Below are 16878 nucleotides of genomic sequence, written 5' to 3' on the forward strand. Positions count from 1 at the left end.
GGAAGCGGAGGGGCGCGGTGTAAACAGAGCGGCGGCCGTGATGTCAGCCGGTCACATGGAGCCTCTTATGGCTCGGGATGGCTCTCGGCGGGCGGGCAGCTGCGGCAGCTGCTGCTGTGGCTCGGGCGGCGGCGGCGCGGCGGCGGCAGAGGGGGCTCCGGGGTCGGACCATCGGCTCTCCCTGCGCTCTCCGCACCGCGGCTTAAATGATGTATTTTGTGATCGCAGCGATGAAAGGTGAGTCCAGGCGCCCCGCCGGGGCCGGGTGGGCTGGCTGCTCCGGGGGGCGGGGAGACGGGTGCGCAGGGGGAGGGGTGGGCGCGCCTGCCCGAACGCACGTACCGCCCGGGGCTCGACTCCGGAGCCCCGCCGGGGCCTGCTGGGCCACCGCGGTGGCAACACCTGAGCCCCGCCGGCGAATCGGTCTGCCTCCTGTTGGGGGAAACCGCAGAAGGGCTGGACCCCCCTCTTCCGCCCCTTCGGGTCCTTGTCATTCGTCTGGGTCCGCCTGGCACCCGGCGGGGCTCCGGGAAGAAAGTTTGCCTGGAGTCGCTGCGCTTCTGGAAGAGAGGGGTGGGTCTGGGGAGCTCCGAGGGAGCCCGGGCGCCTTCGGCCGGCCCCACGGGCCCGCACCCGGGACAGCTCCGGCCTACGTAGGGGAGGCGCTGCGGCCGGGCCGTGCGTGCGCGCGGACGCGATGTCATCCCTGGGGACTGGTCAGCGCCCCGGGCCTTGCGCCTTCCTCCCCCCTCTCCCCCCCCACACTTGGTGGCTCGGCTCGGCCGGAGTGGCGGCGGACCAGGAAAGTGCGGCCGGTCAGCGCTGCGTCCCACTGAGGCCACTTCCGAAAGCTCCCAGGCGGGAGGGAGACGGGCTTCTCCAGCATTCCATGACTCCCTCTGCGGCCGCCCGCAGCCACAGCGCAGAAACCCCCTCAGCCGGCTTGATAGTTTGGTTGTGGATGGATGTGGGGAGGCAACTTATCTGCCCACGGAATTCGCGGGCAGTGGTGGAGGTTAGACCGCCGGGAGGACCGACCGGCTCAAATTGGTCTCGGCTAAGTCTTCCCGCCGGGCCTTCAACCCTGGTTGAGATTCCTTAGCCGGGTTGGTGGAGGGATGGCACTGGGGTGCAGGTTGAAGACAGGACTGGCGAGGTTCTCAGTGGAGAAGAAGAAAGAAACCGTGGCAAGTCAGGGAAGTTTCTAATTGGAAAGTCAGAGTTGGGAGGTGTGCAGGAAATCTCCTGAGCGGCCCAAAGACACCGAGACTCGCTCTTAGGACTGTTGCAAACAGCCCGGGAGAAACTCGGCGGCTTCCCACTAGTGAGCCAGCACCGTCCTCGGAGGAGATAATCTGGCTGAGCGGATTCGCAGACCCCGCCAATGGGAGTGGGGATTTAGAGCCCATCTGTTTGCGTTGGACAGGGCTCCCCTAAAGCGCAGCATTTTTGCAGATCTAGACTGGCCTGCGGGCTCTGCCCGTCCGTGCGGAAGCCAGGCGCTCACTAAATGTTTGTGAGGTTGAGGTTTTGTTGCAATCCTAGGATGAAGGACACCAGTTCGGTGTCCGCTCTGGGTTTACTTTCGGATCACCGAGCTTTGCCTTTCTCCACTGGGGACTGGGTGGCATCCTTTTATTAATTATTAACAGGGCGAAACGTACTGGACGTGAAGGTGAGCTGCTTAAGATGAAATCTTTCTATTCGACGTGCGCTCAGCAAATTTTTTCTCCTGTGGCTTGTGGAAAATAGGATTTAATCATTTTTAGGATGCAAGTGATAAAGTAAAAGACAGAAAACCTCCCTGTGAGCCACGTTCTTAAGCACTTAGAGTCATTCTGAAAATTTAAAAAAAAAAAAGGTAAGATTATCTTACCGACTTCTTATGTAAAAGAAATCTATGCTCCTCCCCTCCCTTCCCAAAAAAAAAAAAAAACTTTTATGCTATTTCCTGTGTTTCATTAATCCTGTAAGAGTAAAACGACTCAAACAGCCTTTGTAGTGAAGACATTGCTCCCCGCCTTGTTTTCTCTTTATGACATAAAATGCATTTTGCTATTTGGGAGGTGTCCATGCCAGTCCTTAGCCATCTTATTTGGCATAATTTGTGTTGGTTGAGGGGAGGATTAGAGTCTAAGACTATTTCCCTTAAGGAGCTGGTAGCCACCGAACAATTGAGTACATTTTTATACTGCAATTTAGATGTCTCCAAGTACATAGGTGTTTGTGTTTGAAGTTTCAGGACAAAATGGGGTTCTTACTATCCCTTAGTAAAATAATCATCACGCCATCACCATAGTGCCCCAAAAGCTGTAACCCACACATTTGTCTTGGAGTGACCTCTGGCTGCCATAAGATAATAGATTCATGGTGAACTTTGAGAAAAGAAGCTCGGAAGTACTGGCAATGCAGTTTTTCTATAAGCCCTGGGGGGCGGGTGAAATGCATTTAGGCAATTAGAATATATCATTCCCATTATCATAACATCCTGTGTTTTAATGGGATTATCTTGCTTTGGTGCAAATTTAAATTGAAGCAAAATAGTTTGTGGGAAAATGAGGAATGCTATAAATGTTTCCATATCAGATTTAAGGGGAAAAAAACTGGCCCAAAATCATATTAAATACTTCCCTACTGCTTCTCAGTTTTAATAGTTAAATTGGTTTCATATGTAAGAGAGTTTATATAATTAGATTTTTCAGACAAAACTGAAACAGCCTTTGCAGCATAGCTTTTTGGTATGTGTATGCATGTGCTGGGGGAGGAGAGAACAAGCAACCATAAAAGAGAAACATTCTCTTTGTTGACTGATTTACTTATGTTTTTTTAAACATCATTAAATCAGGCCTTTTGAACTTTCCAAAGAAGAAAATCCTTTGTGTTAGTTGTCAAATAAGTTTAGACTTAAAGTGGTTTCTTGCTTAGAGGTAATAAATCTTCATTTGAGCAACTCTAGTCTTATCCCTCAGTTTTGTTTTTTGTTTAATTAACAACAAAATTCTAATGCCATTTGGATTGCTTGGGCAAACAGAAAGAGCCAACAGCAACATGTATAATCAGGGCAGCACTTGTTCCACTCATCATGCAAATGCATTGACCAGGCAGCAGCCAGTGCTGAAAGGACCAGCGAGCTCTTCATCAGTTCAGTAGCTTATATACCGGTTTGTATCGTGTGAGTCCTCACCCTCTGTTCATGTAAGTGGAGTTATGAGTGTGAAGGGAGGCTTAAAGGGAATTTCTGTCTCAGAAAAGATTCTTCCCCCAGCTTAATTCATGTTCAAATACAAGGCACCTTATTGCTTTGAACACACTGTACATTGAGTGTTGTTGATTTAGTAGTATTTCCAATTCTAGGAAATCTGGTATTATAGTTTTGAAGAATTTGACCTTTCTTTTTACCAAACGAAACTTGATTTTTTTTCCTGGTTTTATGTTAAGCACTGTCTCAGTGAGGTCTTTAGCTGGGATTTTGGTCCCACTTTTGTGGCCTTTGAGGAGTAGAATTGGGAGCGGGGTGGTGGCTGGACTTTGAAACAAGAAATTAAATGACTGCTCTGAGGAGCAGAGTACTTATCCAGCAAGGAGGGTTGAAGTTCCTCTAAAGACAAAGACGATCTCTGAATCTATTTGTTCATGGGAGGGTAGGTAGCTAGGACCCTCTCTGAAGCAGAGAGTATCTTGAAAGCATCATGTTCATGAGCAACCTCTTTAGCCCTTCTCTGCCCCCACCTTGCCTTTTGATTTTATATATTTTGGTGACATCATTGGATTGCAAGGCAATATCACACTCAAATAAACCACTGTGCTCAATTTGAATTGAGTACCATGTAATTTCTGTAATGCTGCCTAGTTTATAAAATAATAAAATTCTACATATAAGTAATCTTATGTCTATGTGAGCATACATATATGCATATAAAATGAATACCGTATGTATTATGTGATTTAAATCTAGTGATTTTACGTATCTAATTTATTAATAGTCCTTGCTAGACTCCTTTTCTCCCATCTTTTCTTCCCAGCAAAGTGAACCACAATAAAATGAATGAGATCAGCAAGTAAATAATTGCAAAGCACCTGCAATAGCACCTAGCCACTTTGTAATTTGCTCTGGGAAGTCTAAGAAAATAACATTTTAAAATGACCACTTACTGGAATAAAAAAAATTACTGGATGGATGATAACTAGGGGGTGAGGGGTAGAAGAGAGCGATCTGCAGGAGTTGTTTAGTTTTCTTAAAATTTTCTTAAATTTTCCCAGCAATTAATAAAATCCATTCTATGAAGCAAGTCTTCTAAGAATACTTTGTAGTAGGAATGTTCTCTACATGCATTCTATGCATTCTAAATGTTCGCATTGTTCATCAGTAAGAAATGAAGAATTTTTATATTTTATATTTCACATGTAGTCTTTAAAAGTATAACTAGATTCTCAGTTTCAGCAGCTACACTGTTTCTGGGGTAAAAAAAAAATCATTTGGAGAGATCCACTCTCACAACACAGGTGTAAATTGACATTTGATATTATCTCAAAGACCACATATTGACCCTGTGAAGAATGATTTACAAGTTCTTTTTCACTTCTCTGGCTCAGAGTTCCCTTTCACCACAGTCTTTGAGTTGTGGACTTAGAGATCATCTTAGAGCTGCAGCTGCTACTGCTTTTTTTTTTTTTTAAATCTTTCAGTATTTTGTGTGACATGATGGAACATGCTTTTTCTATAAGTTGTCTGAATGTTATGTCCATAGATAAGAAGTCCAACTAGACAGATAATAGCATATATCAGCCAGGGGGCAAAAAGCAAGGAAGGAGTGCAAATCTTTTGTTTCTGGATTTCCTTTTTTTTAAGCAACCTTTGTTAGCTCTCCTCATAGTATGATACAGGATGATGACTTTAAAATCTTCCGTCTCTGAGTATAGAAAGTAATCCAAAGTTGATTCTCTAGGTTTGTCAGCAATTTTGGTTTTTTTGCTTTTGATTTCATTACTTCTGAAGTTTACTGGGCAGGTCACAAATAGAAGGATGATGTTAACCTGTATTTGCTTTGTCCTGTATGGTTTACAAACATTCATCTCATTTTGTCCTTGGAAAGTCATCATCTGTTTTAGCTAAAGAAACTGAGGCTCACATAGGTTATGTGCTACAGCCAAGCTTTCCCAGCTAATATGTGGTAAACCAAGGAATAAAACCCTAAGTTCTCTCTTCTGATGCTGCCACTCTGGAGGAAGCTGTGAAACTGTCCTGGATATAACTTTGTCTCTAGTTAGTAGAAATTATAACTCTGGCATTTATAAGGGAAAAAATAGATTCAATTATGTAATGCTTTGCTGAGTCTAATATCTTTAAATTACTATTTAATAAAATCAATTTGGTACAAATGGGGTTATTCTTATTTGCTTATCATTAGCTCTTTTCATCCATGATTTTCATTAAGTCTGCTTGTTACAAGAGTATCTGAGTGAAACGTAAGCATTACTTTCTTTTTTTTAAGGTTTATTTTTATTTGTTTGTGCATACAAAAACTGGGTTTTAGGCCAGAGGTGGGGGCTGGGGTGAGAGGATTAACCAGAGACAGAGTAGGAAGCAAACTGGCAGATCTACTGAAATACACTGCTGAGGGGAAACAAGAGGATGATTCCCCTGGCCTGGATCAAACTCATGCTGCAGTTGCTGAAACTTTAACCCCTGCACCACTAGGGAGACCCAGCATTACTTTCTTAAAGAATGCAGAACACCAGCAAGTTTGCAGCAAAGCTGTGCAGCCTTTCTCTGTTATGATACAATTGGTCAAGAGATTTATCTTTTAGGCAAAGAAAGCATTCACAAATGCATCCTCTAATTTTAATATGCCTTTAGGTTGTAGAACATTTATGAATCCTTGAACTTGTGAGTACTTTTGTGGTTGTTTCCATGACAGTTAAGGGGCATGATTGATAAATCTGTTGTTTTTAGGAGTTCACACACACACAAGTTTCCGAGTAGATAGCTCTACAAAAGCTCGTGTGTCACTGGATGGGTGCTTACCATTCTGGCCGCTGGGTTGGCATATGCTTGAATAAAAGCAAATAAGTACTTTTTTTATAAAGCCTTGGGAAGAGAGGAAACCTTAAAAACCATTCAGATACATATCCTTATTAACATTTGGTTCCTTTCCAGAGCATTCCTTTCAAATGGTTGTCTGGATATGCTCGAACATCTATGATAGAAAAACGCAATCTCATTAGATGTAGCTTATTTTATCTTAAATTGGGACATTCTTCTTATATCAAATAAAAATCTCTCTTTTGTACTTTTAATTCCTAATTCTGATCCTTCCTTTTGGAACCTTTAGTCCAACTTTCACATGAAAGGTTATCAGTTATATAAAGACTAATAGCGCTAACATACACACCTCTACCTCTGCCCTCTAACTCTTACATCTTTGCTGCCCCTCTACACCCCATTTTGTTCATTAAGCCTTCCAAAACCTTAGTTTCTTCCTCAAATTCACTTCAATTTCTGTAGAACCCCTTGAAAAATTGGTGCCAGGAAGTATAACCCGAATGCTAGTTATGGTATGATTAAGTTATAACTAATACTTGATGAGTGAAGAATACAGATTAAAAATTTTAAGAATCATAAGCTAATTTAAATTTAGCTTAAAGATTGTGTCTTTAAGCCATCCCATAACCTTTCTTCATAATATTGTAATTTGTGAACGTAGACTTTTTGACCTACTTAGGAATACTTTCAGATGAACTGAGCTGATTATTATTTGTCTATGGTCGCATAACCCTGAAATCATCTATTCTCATCTGAAGTTGGTTATTAAATGTCCAGAAAATCAAAGGTATTGCAAAAATAATTAAAGGAACATTAGAAGCTTTTATGAAATGTTTTCGCCAGTGTAGGTTCAGATCTGAGATAAGGCTGCCCTCTAGTGGTTGACTACTCATGGAACGCTGAAGGCCATAATGGTGCTAATGAATTTCCCATCAGGCTAGAGGAAAAGGTCAAAGGTTGAAATTATTTTCTCAGTTGCTATGGGGCACTCCACATCAAATTCAAAAGTGTAAGTCTCCTTGTTTTATATGATATTAGAAATTTAATTGTGGGGGAGATAGTGAAGTTGTAAAATTTGCTTGAAGGAAATAGGGAATTAAAAAAAAAAGATAGTTGATATATAAAATTCAGCTCCACATGAAAAGTAAACAATTATAATAATATTTTATAGCCTTACACATTTTTTAGAATTTGAATTCTTTTAATTGCTAATATTTTTTAACAAGAAATAGGCATTTAGTCAACAAAATCTAGTATTTTCCCTTTTTAAATCAAGAACTTTTTTTTGTTTTCAAAAACGATGAACACTTAGAGAAAACTAGTGTTACTGTTTTGGTAATAAAACCGTTTTGTTTTTTTTTTAAGATTTATTTTATTTATGCATACAGAACTGGGGTACAGGCCAAAGGTGCAGGGGCAGTGAGAGGATTCGCCAGAGACACAGTGGGGAGCAGAACAGGCCCACTGATGAAGTACACTGCTGAGGGGAGCAGCGGGCAGGTCAGGAGAAGTCTGCCGCACCATGTGGATCACCTTTGGGCCAGGACTTGAACTCGTGCTGAAGTGGCTTTAGCTTCTTAATGCTGTGCTTTAACCCACTGTGCCACATGAGAGGGCCACAATTTTAAATATAGATGCAAAACTATCAGTCCTTTGGGTTCTGAAGGCTGATGACTAATTCATATGGTTAATATACCATTTATCAGAAAAATGGTGTGTTCTTAGGCCACTCGTAGTATTTATATTTTAAAGCAGTACAAAGTAAAGTATTTGTATTGCTATTAGGAAAACAGATAATACGGGTGAATTTTAAGTTTAGATTTTGATAATATATCAACTATAAAACAACTATAAGACAACCTGATTTCTGTGTTAGAATAAGAAAAAAATAAGTATCCATCTTCCTTTTTCCTTAAACATCATTTATTAACGATGCTATACAGATGGATGAGACAGCAAATTTATGTGAATTTTGCATTGCTCCAGAAGTCAAGACTTCTGAGCTGAGTTGGAATAGCCAGGGTAATGTTAAAGACAGACAAGCACCAAGATCTTAAAAGATGACAGTGTTCACTTGTTCCTGCTGGAAAGATGAAGTCTTGCCCTTAGGTGAAAAGCAAAGAAGGAAAGAAAGCAAGGAAAACCTACTGTTTAGCCTTTTCCATCATAGAAATGAGATAGTGGTTCAGAAAGGAAGACTTGTGGTTAAGTTTCACATCAGTTATTTGAAGCAAACCGTTTTTTTCAAAGTGCGCCACCCAGAAGTGTGATTCTTTACCACACGAGAAATATTTTTTCACAGAATGTTATTTTCGTTTTTCAGTTGGTTTTTTTTTTTTATTTTTCTCATGTCAGATCTTTTATAGAACATGGAGTAGAACTAATAATGATTAAGTAAATTTGTTCTAGCAAATACCTTTGAGTGCTGCATTTTTCAGGTGCCATCTGTGTGCTTTTATCACAGACCTGAGACACCTTCTGCCATGAATCAGCGTTTAAAGTATGAACTGAGAAATTGACTCACTAGGATGCTTTAAGACAACTGGACTTATTGATTTGCAGTTACTATAGCTACATGCCATTGAAAATTCAAAGGAGATTTTGCGAGATGCAATGACATGTTGATATAATTGGGTAAAGCTGATCATTATACTTATGCTTGAACATGATTTCTGCCAAATGAGCTATAAAATCTTACCTAAGCGGTGGCTTTGAAACTTTGGACTACTTTTTACCTATACCCACCTATACCCTTGGAAAGGCTGGATTCCATTGGGCAGGAGTCCTGCACCTGGAAAAGCATGAAATTTGCTGAGACACAGGTGTTTCTAATGCAGTGGTTCTCTGCATGCATGAGCTACGTACCACTGAAAACAAACACTAAAATCTGTACCTCCGGAATAGCAGTAAGTTTCCATGGTGCTTCAGTGGTTCCCAGTATCATTGATCTTCACAGTCAGCAAGGAAGCATTTAAAATATCAGTGCCCACCCTCCACCACCCCCTGTATATATTCTTATGATGGCCTGGGTGAAATCAAGGAATTGAAGTTTGTAAAAAGTCCTAGTGAGGCCCTCCCTGGTGGTGCAACGGGTTATGACGCAGCACTGCAAGCTGACCACAGCAGCTTCACTGAAGGTTCCATCCCCGGCCTTGAAGGTGACCCACATGGTGCAGCAGACCCTTCCTGACCCGCCCGCTGTTCCCCTCAGCAGTGTACTTCCTCGATCTGCCTGTTCTGTTCCCCACTCTATCTCTGGTGAAGCCTCTCACCAACCCTGCACCTCTGGCCTGTACCCCAGTTCTGTATACATAAATAAATAAATCTTAAAAAATAAAAAGTCCTAGTGACCAAAACTCACACATGTTTTCAAACCTCTTTTCTAGTCTAGTCCTACCCTTTCTCTAATAAGGAAAGTGAAGCTCAGAAAGGTAAATGATATTAAGGGCAGTATAAGCTTTTATTTTATAGTCCACTTAGATGTCCATTCAGAGTGGAAGAGGTGGCCAACTTGAGCAATTTCTGCCATTGTTTGGATGCTATTAAGACACATGAGATGTTCTTCTGGTTGTCTTGGTCTTATTGGCAATCAAGTGTGTAGTAGGGAGTGAGCATACTCCAAATATCTCACCCAAATGGCCCCAATAGGAGTGGCCCCTGACACTGCTTTGGTGCTGAAGGTGCCTGTGGTACTTTTCTGTATAATCTTGGCTGGGAGCCCTGACTTTGAGCCTGTTCTCCAGGAGTCCTCCCCCTGGGTCTTGAGACTCTTGCACCCATTAAATGGGGGCAATCTGGCAAGTGTCCTGCAGAAACCAAGCCAGCCTCGGGTGGGAACAGTGATGTCTGCTCTGTGTTGCTTTTTTCAGCAATATGGTACAGATTTTAGTGTCCTGAGAGCTCTCCGCTGGTTCCTATTTATAAAATGATGTTTCTCACCCTGCTGGTGGTGGAAGTTGGAACCAAACTGACACAGTTTCAGACACCTTAGATTCTAGGCTGGTGAAAGATAAAAAGTAGCAATGTTCTGGTTGGTGTGAAGAAAAACAGCCTACCTGTCCACACCATGGCTCAAGCTCCCTTTTACTTCCTAAAGTGGTACAGTATCCCACTGCTGTGGCCAATGTGATGCTATAGGGATAGCAGTGAATACAGCAGACTTCCTTTCTGGTTTCTGGGGGTGTGCATGCTGATGGGAAGAGACAGACCTTCCCTAGTAAGCATATAAGTGAACACAGGTAGTGGCTACAGCTAGACCAACATTCAAACGGTATAATGGCATGGATTAGGGACTCCAATTCATGGATCCCTCCATGGATCAGGGACCAGAATCCAAGAAGTGTTCTCCAACCTATGCAGAACTTGATTCTATGGTAAACCTAGAAAAGAGCCTATAGCTCATCTCATCTCTTAGTTCTCAACCTTGTCTGCACACACTAGACACTATAAAACCTTTTTTTTTTTTTAAATAAGCCTTTTAAAAATATACAAGTCCAGACTTTACTACTAGAGGTTCTAACTTTATTGGGACTTAAGGGTTGCTCATTTTTTAAAAGCTGATTGAGTAACCCCTCAATTCTGGTTGAGAAACCCCTTGAATCCAACACATTTTTACGCTTGAGTCATTAGTCCCCAGGGCAGGGAAATAGTGCACAGTGCTGGAAACTCCTCTCTCTCTCTTTTTAATATTTATGTATGCATACAGAACTGGGGTACAGGCAAGAGGTGCAGGGGTGTTGAAAGGGTTCACCAAAGACAGAGTGGAGAGCAGAACAAGCAGATCAATGAAGTATACTGCTGAGGGGAGCAGCGGGTGGGTCAGGAGAATATGAGAACAGAAAAATAGTCGAGTTTCTCATACAAGACTTGGAAGAAATTATTTTTTTTACCTTTCACCTGCTTCAACTCTAAGCTGTCTGAAGCCCTTGTGTCAATCTGGCTCCAAGTTCCACCACCACTGAGAAAATGCCTTCTGTTTTCTTATGCCTGTGTCTACCCTACTGATTCAGGTGCCTCAGTCCTCTAATAAATTCCTTTTGGAAGTGAACATTTAAGGTAGAAAGAAGTGATTACTTTTTGCTGACTACTTAAATAAATTTAAGAACAAGCAGGTTTTCATTAATATTAATGATAAATATTCCTAGACTTTGTTCTAGCAAAATTATAGTCATACCTTATTTATCACATACTAGCCCAAAGCTCTTTTCATTTTTGATGGTTGACTTAAAAAACTACGAAGGCTCGGGATATGGAAGGTGCTTAAAAATGGAAACCTGGAATAGTCTTAACTATTGCACACAACAGTAATTTTATTTCTTATCAAATATTCCAAGCCAGAAAGCCAGTCTAACCTAATATATTGTTTGCATTTCGTTAGCAAGCAGAAACAGTGTGTCTCTTGTGCGGCCAGAGTGTAGAAGGAGAATAACAGAACTAAGGTCTTTCATGAAAAGTATCATTGTACTTCTTTGAGGCCTGATATCTGTAAGACTTTGGGATTCTTTGAAACATTTATTCAGAAAGATAGTAGTTCATCATAAACCAGCCTGGTGTGATATAAGAACCTTAACTTTATTTCCTTTTGTGTGGACTGTCCCTGTGGGGTTTGTTACTATTCCAGGCTTCCGGAAGTGATAAAGGAGCTTGAAAAGGAAATTTGATGGGAGCCATGTCTTCTTCAACAGATTTTTTTTTAGAGATGAGCATATGGCCTATTTTACATGTATATATTTGAGAAGTTTTACACATATTGTATACACATCCATATGTTTGCCTTAGACATGAAGTCTCGTGAACTAACTTAAGTCACATCCATAACAGCAAGCACCTTCTGAAAATGACATTGTTTAACAAAATAATTGAGTTGGCAGAAATTTGTTTCAAAAGCACAAGCAAAATTGCGTAGAACAGAAGTGTTTTGTTGTGCTTATTACAGAGAAACAAAGTTGTTTAAGATGAGTTAAGATGTCTCCAAGTTTTGGCAGACTTTCTAAACCCTCTGCTGCTGTGGCATTCAGAATCCCTTTTAAAGTGGCTTGGAAGTTTCTGTGTGTTTTCAATGGCTATTTAGGGGAAATATTGGCTAACCTACTCATTTTGACTGTGAAGATGTCTTGAGTGTTTTCAGAATGTTTTCATTTGCTAGAAATATGTTTTGCACTCAGGCTTCTCTTGTGGAAGGTTGGTTACCAGTCATCTGATGACGCCTTCGGGTGTTTATAGAAAATGGGGGTGCTTTCGTTGTATTTGAGTACAGCCTCCTCCAACAAAGATAGCGTGGTAATCAGCAGGAATGTGAAAACATGTATTTAAGGATTGATGCTTGTAAAAGAGTTGTGGTGAAGAAACATGGTTGTTCAGATGTAAGAAATGACTGACAGCTCTCCTTGTAGGCATGCTAGTAACAATAAAGTCTAGAAGTTCAACATCAAAGCGATCACAGCTTACTCCACCAGTGACTTGCACATCAAAGAAGGAGCGCAAGACAAAGGAAGTGCATGAGGTATGTTTCTGCCTCCTAGCCAGATGCTGGGGGGAGGGGGTGTTGGGGGGGGGTCTCCCAGAGCTCCTTTCATGAATGCAAAGTGATTTTTGCAGATCAGCGTCTTCATTTCATAAATGACCAGGAATATAAAAGCAGAGCAAATGAACGCTGTAATTGCTTCCCATCACTTTTAGTTTGGTTAAGAAAGATTCATTGCAGGAGATATTGGTCTCTCTGGTTTCCTTAAGTAGCGAATTCTGTACCAGCGTGGGCAGCTCTAACTTCACCTAATATAATACAGGGAATTATTCACAAAATAAGAGAATACAAATTGGATATATTTTCAAGTTGGGTGCTTTGAATACTGGAGAACATAAAACTGGACCTAAGTTTGTGGAGTTTTGACTGTCTTTCTCTCTTGATTGCTTTTTAACTTTCAAAATTAACCTTGTGGGTGGATTTTTTTGCTGAATCAGGTGCACATTACTTAACAGGTGTGTGTGATAATGAAATTTAGACCTGTTAAACTGGCTCCTAATTAATCACCAGATCTGTGCTTTAGTTCTCTAACTCAAATGGGGTGTACTCTAAAATACCAAAAGTAGAACAGGAAGAAGAGTCTGGATTTGCCTTTCCCCACCCCTCATGATACCAAATTGAAAATAAAATTAACCAAGTTAGTATTAAGAGTGTTTTGAAATAATATGCTTTTTTTTTGCTTGCTTTTGAAATGTGAAATTCTTTTACAGTTCATCTTCAGTAATTTACTCATTTTAAAATGCTATTGAAAAATAGTAGTGCTCTGTGTAGTCATTAATAAATACAAAGCAGCTTTCTCCAGACTCTAGGGAGACCTAATAAACACAACTGTGTTGCTAATTGATGCTATACTGAGCTGACAAAAGTAGTGCATCGGTAAACAGAAGTTAGAAAGCAAGAAGTTAAAGAACTATAGGGGATTATGTAGACATCAAGGGTTGGAAATTATAATAAGGCCTCTTTAGGGGAGCATTAATTTGCATGTGGCTGAATTAGGACACCCAATTATTTCCAAGGATGCTACTAAGAGCTCATCCCAAATACCCCTGAAGTGAAAGGTTTGGGAGGATTGGGAGTTAGCTGGGATAGAGTGGAGACTTAGCATGTCATATTTCCTATAGCTCATGATAGTTTTCCCAGTAGCTTGTTAGAATAGTTTTCTTTGTTAGGGAGAAAAATGCTGATGAAATCAAGAGTATTGCAATTTCTTTGTTCTGTACACACAAATTTATGTTGAATTACTACAATGGAATTTTTTTTTTTTAAGCAGGGAGGGCAAGAGGGTGGAGACAGAAATAAACCTTCTAAGTCTTCTTTACATGAACCCGACAAGTATGTCAGCATTGAGCAGATTAGAGAATGGATTTATAGTCACCGTCTATGCCACTGTGGCTCCAAGAGTGAGATCCAGGATTTTTGGGGATCCCCCAGGCCCTTTAAAGAGTCCAAGAGATAAATAACATTTGCATAACAATGCTAAAATAGTATTTACCCTTTTTACCCAGTGCTGATCATTTGCATTAATAGTGCCAAAGAATTGGTCAGTAAAAGTCTTGACACCATGGTGTCAAGACAGTGACACCAGCCTATACTCCTAGCTATTATATTTGTCATCACTGGGCACTTGCTGTTAACAAAACATGGCCAGGTTCATTTGAGAATGTCCTTGATGGAGCAGTAAAAATTATTATGTTTATTAAATTTTGACCCTTGAGTACAAGTTTTTTTAATATTCTTTATGACAAAATGGGAAGTACACATGAAGCACTTCTGCTCTTTACCAAAGCAGGATGTTGTCTTCAGGGGAATGTCCCTGTGCTATTGTTTGACTTAATAGCTGAAAGAGCTGCTTTTTGAATGGAATACCACTTTACTCATTAGACCCACTAATTGTGGTTATTCAGACTTAGGTATGTCATATATTTTCTCAAAAATAAACCAAAATGGCCCATCATTTTAAAAGAAACAGTTGGCTGTATTGCCTGCCAATAAATGTCAGCTTTCAGGCAGATATTAGCATTTTGAAACACTGGTATCTTGTGCCACAAACTTGACAACTTCCCAATACTTAAAAGACTTTCCTGAAGATGTAGGTGGTAATATTAATAAATGTGATTACATCAAGTAGTCACATTTGGTAATGAAGTATGTCAACATCTGGAAGAGCTACATAATTTAGTGAATTAATAGTTTCCAAGTGACCAATGCATGCTTTTATAAAAATATGCTTGGGTGAAAGATTCATTCAGAGTGCAAATATAATGATGTACTTCAATTTAATAGAGCACAAAAAGTTACTGATACTGTTTCAAGTTTAGTAGTCCCAAGAAACTACTACTTGTTGGATATTTGTGTATGAAAGAATGTCCAGAACTCTCTGACAAGGCTGTGAAAATACTTCTCCATTTTCCAACCTTATATCCATGTGTAGCCAGATTTTCTTGACATACTTCAACTAAAAGATCACAATAGATTAAAGATAGAAACAGATATGTGAATCTACTTTGTCTTCTACTAAGTCAGGGATTAGAGAGTTGCAGAAATGTAAAAATACGGCATTCTTCTAACATTTTTTGTTGAGAAAATATATTTTTCATAATACGTATTAATATGCAATGAGTTCATTAAGGTTATTTTAATTAATTTTATTTTTTTAATAATTTCTATATTTGCATATGTTTTATATCAGATTTAGTCCCATAGAATTCTCACCACCAATTCACTGGTGCACCATCACCTCAATCCCTTGTGCGCTTCCCACCTGTGTTTTTTATCTTCTCCCTCCCCACTCCTAGGCAGAATGTCTCAGATTTATAGCTGTCTGTTTATTTTGCTTAGTTCTGTTGTACTGATTTTTTTATAGATGTTGTTAGCAATTTCACTCCCAAGGAGCTGCCCAAAAGACACAAAATATTTTTAATTAATTTTAAATCAAATAATTATAAATGTTCTCAGTTTTCATTTTTACAGAGTCGTTATTGAAATATAACCCACATAAACAAAAGCTCTCAGGAGCTATAAAGAATGTGAAAGGATCCAGATATCATCAAGTTTGAGAATCGCTGTTCTACACTTAAGTCTAAGAGACACAGAAGATTTTTGTCAGAGTTCAAGATAACAATAGAAGGAGGTTTCAGTTCAGGCAGATTTAGCAGATAAGCCATGAATTGTATAGTAAACAGAGTACTTTCAAACATAAATTCAGGTACAAATTTTATAATCCCCATTTTCTTTATAATACTTTATTATATCTTTATTTCTAGTCTCCGCTAGATGACTAATGGAAGGCCAATGTCATTGCTGATGTTACACTTTCAGTTTTTGTTTTCCTTTTTAATATAGCAGAGTTTTGGTATTAAAGTGTGGTTTACAGAGGCTTTACAATTTATCTTTAATCATCTTCAACCTACATTAGCAGAAATTGCAGTAAATTGCTGCTGTTTGCCTTTTTAATTTCAACTTGCACCAAGGAAAGTATATTTTGTATGTACTAATCCACCTTCTGGTAGATGTAAGATTATTGCCACCAATGTAGGTGATTTGGGGAATTTCGCTGCTGTGTGTAGTTGATAGAAAGCCCTGGCAGCTCTGTCCACCATGTGATGGGCACTACACCCAAAGTCCCTCTGACCTCCTGCAAGAGAGAAGGGTCCTGCCCACATAGCCACCAGCACCTAGAACACATACACACACATGCACACAAAGCCTTCAACTAACTTCTAATGCACGTGGCAGAATCAGTTCCATTATACTAATAAAATGAATGAACGACCAGCCTTCCCTGAAACTTCCTCTGAAAGAAATAATGTACAGTTAGAATACAATGCCCAAATACTTGTTCTTAATTTTATAATCGCTTTGTTGGCAACTAACATATAGACATTTACATTGCCCCTTAAGCTGAGCTGTCATCCTCTTTGTTATTATTAAATAAGGGGCACCCAGGTCTTGGTTCCATTTGGTTTCCTATCAACAGGCTGTCAGTTAACTGGGAACAAATGCATTCTGGCACATTCCTCATTTCCAGAATCTTGCTCCTGACCCTTGTAATTAACAGAGGAATTGGTGCCTTCGAAGCCAGACTGGTCTCAGAATACTGGGATATCTTACTCCCTGCATGGTTTAACTAGCCACTTACAGGTATAAGCTGAAACACACACCCTGCGTAAATAAACAGAGGTGGCACAGCTAGCCTGGATGCAGGAAAACACCTCATTTCCTCCTTGAACCTACCCAAAATTGGAAGGGCTGAAAGGAGTAAGATGGCCTAGTTTCAGAACAAGCTGTAGTGATAATGTGGAGGAAGGATGGG

The 16878-nt window shown here is 40.3% G+C and overlaps 1 protein-coding gene across 2 annotated transcripts in view; it reads left to right on the forward strand.

The window, feature by feature from the left end:
• RORA (RAR-related orphan receptor A) overlaps positions 1 to 16878 on the forward strand; it is a 682068-nt gene that overhangs the window by 592398 nt on the left and 72792 nt on the right. The window contains exon 1 of one of the 2 annotated variants that reach the window (XM_004687723.1): positions 166 to 237. The exons of the other annotated variant lie outside the window; for it this stretch is intronic. Within the exon in view, the coding sequence (XP_004687780.1) occupies positions 207 to 237 (31 nt within the window). The 5' untranslated portion in view covers positions 166 to 206. Of the gene's footprint in view, positions 1 to 165; positions 238 to 16878 lie in introns of those variants that run through there. 2 annotated transcript variants of the gene reach the window in all.

Source organism: Condylura cristata, unplaced genomic scaffold (genome assembly GCF_000260355.1).
Source record: "Condylura cristata isolate star-nosed mole 26May11 unplaced genomic scaffold, ConCri1.0 scaffold00023, whole genome shotgun sequence".
Taxonomy (NCBI): domain Eukaryota; kingdom Metazoa; phylum Chordata; class Mammalia; order Eulipotyphla; family Talpidae; genus Condylura; species Condylura cristata.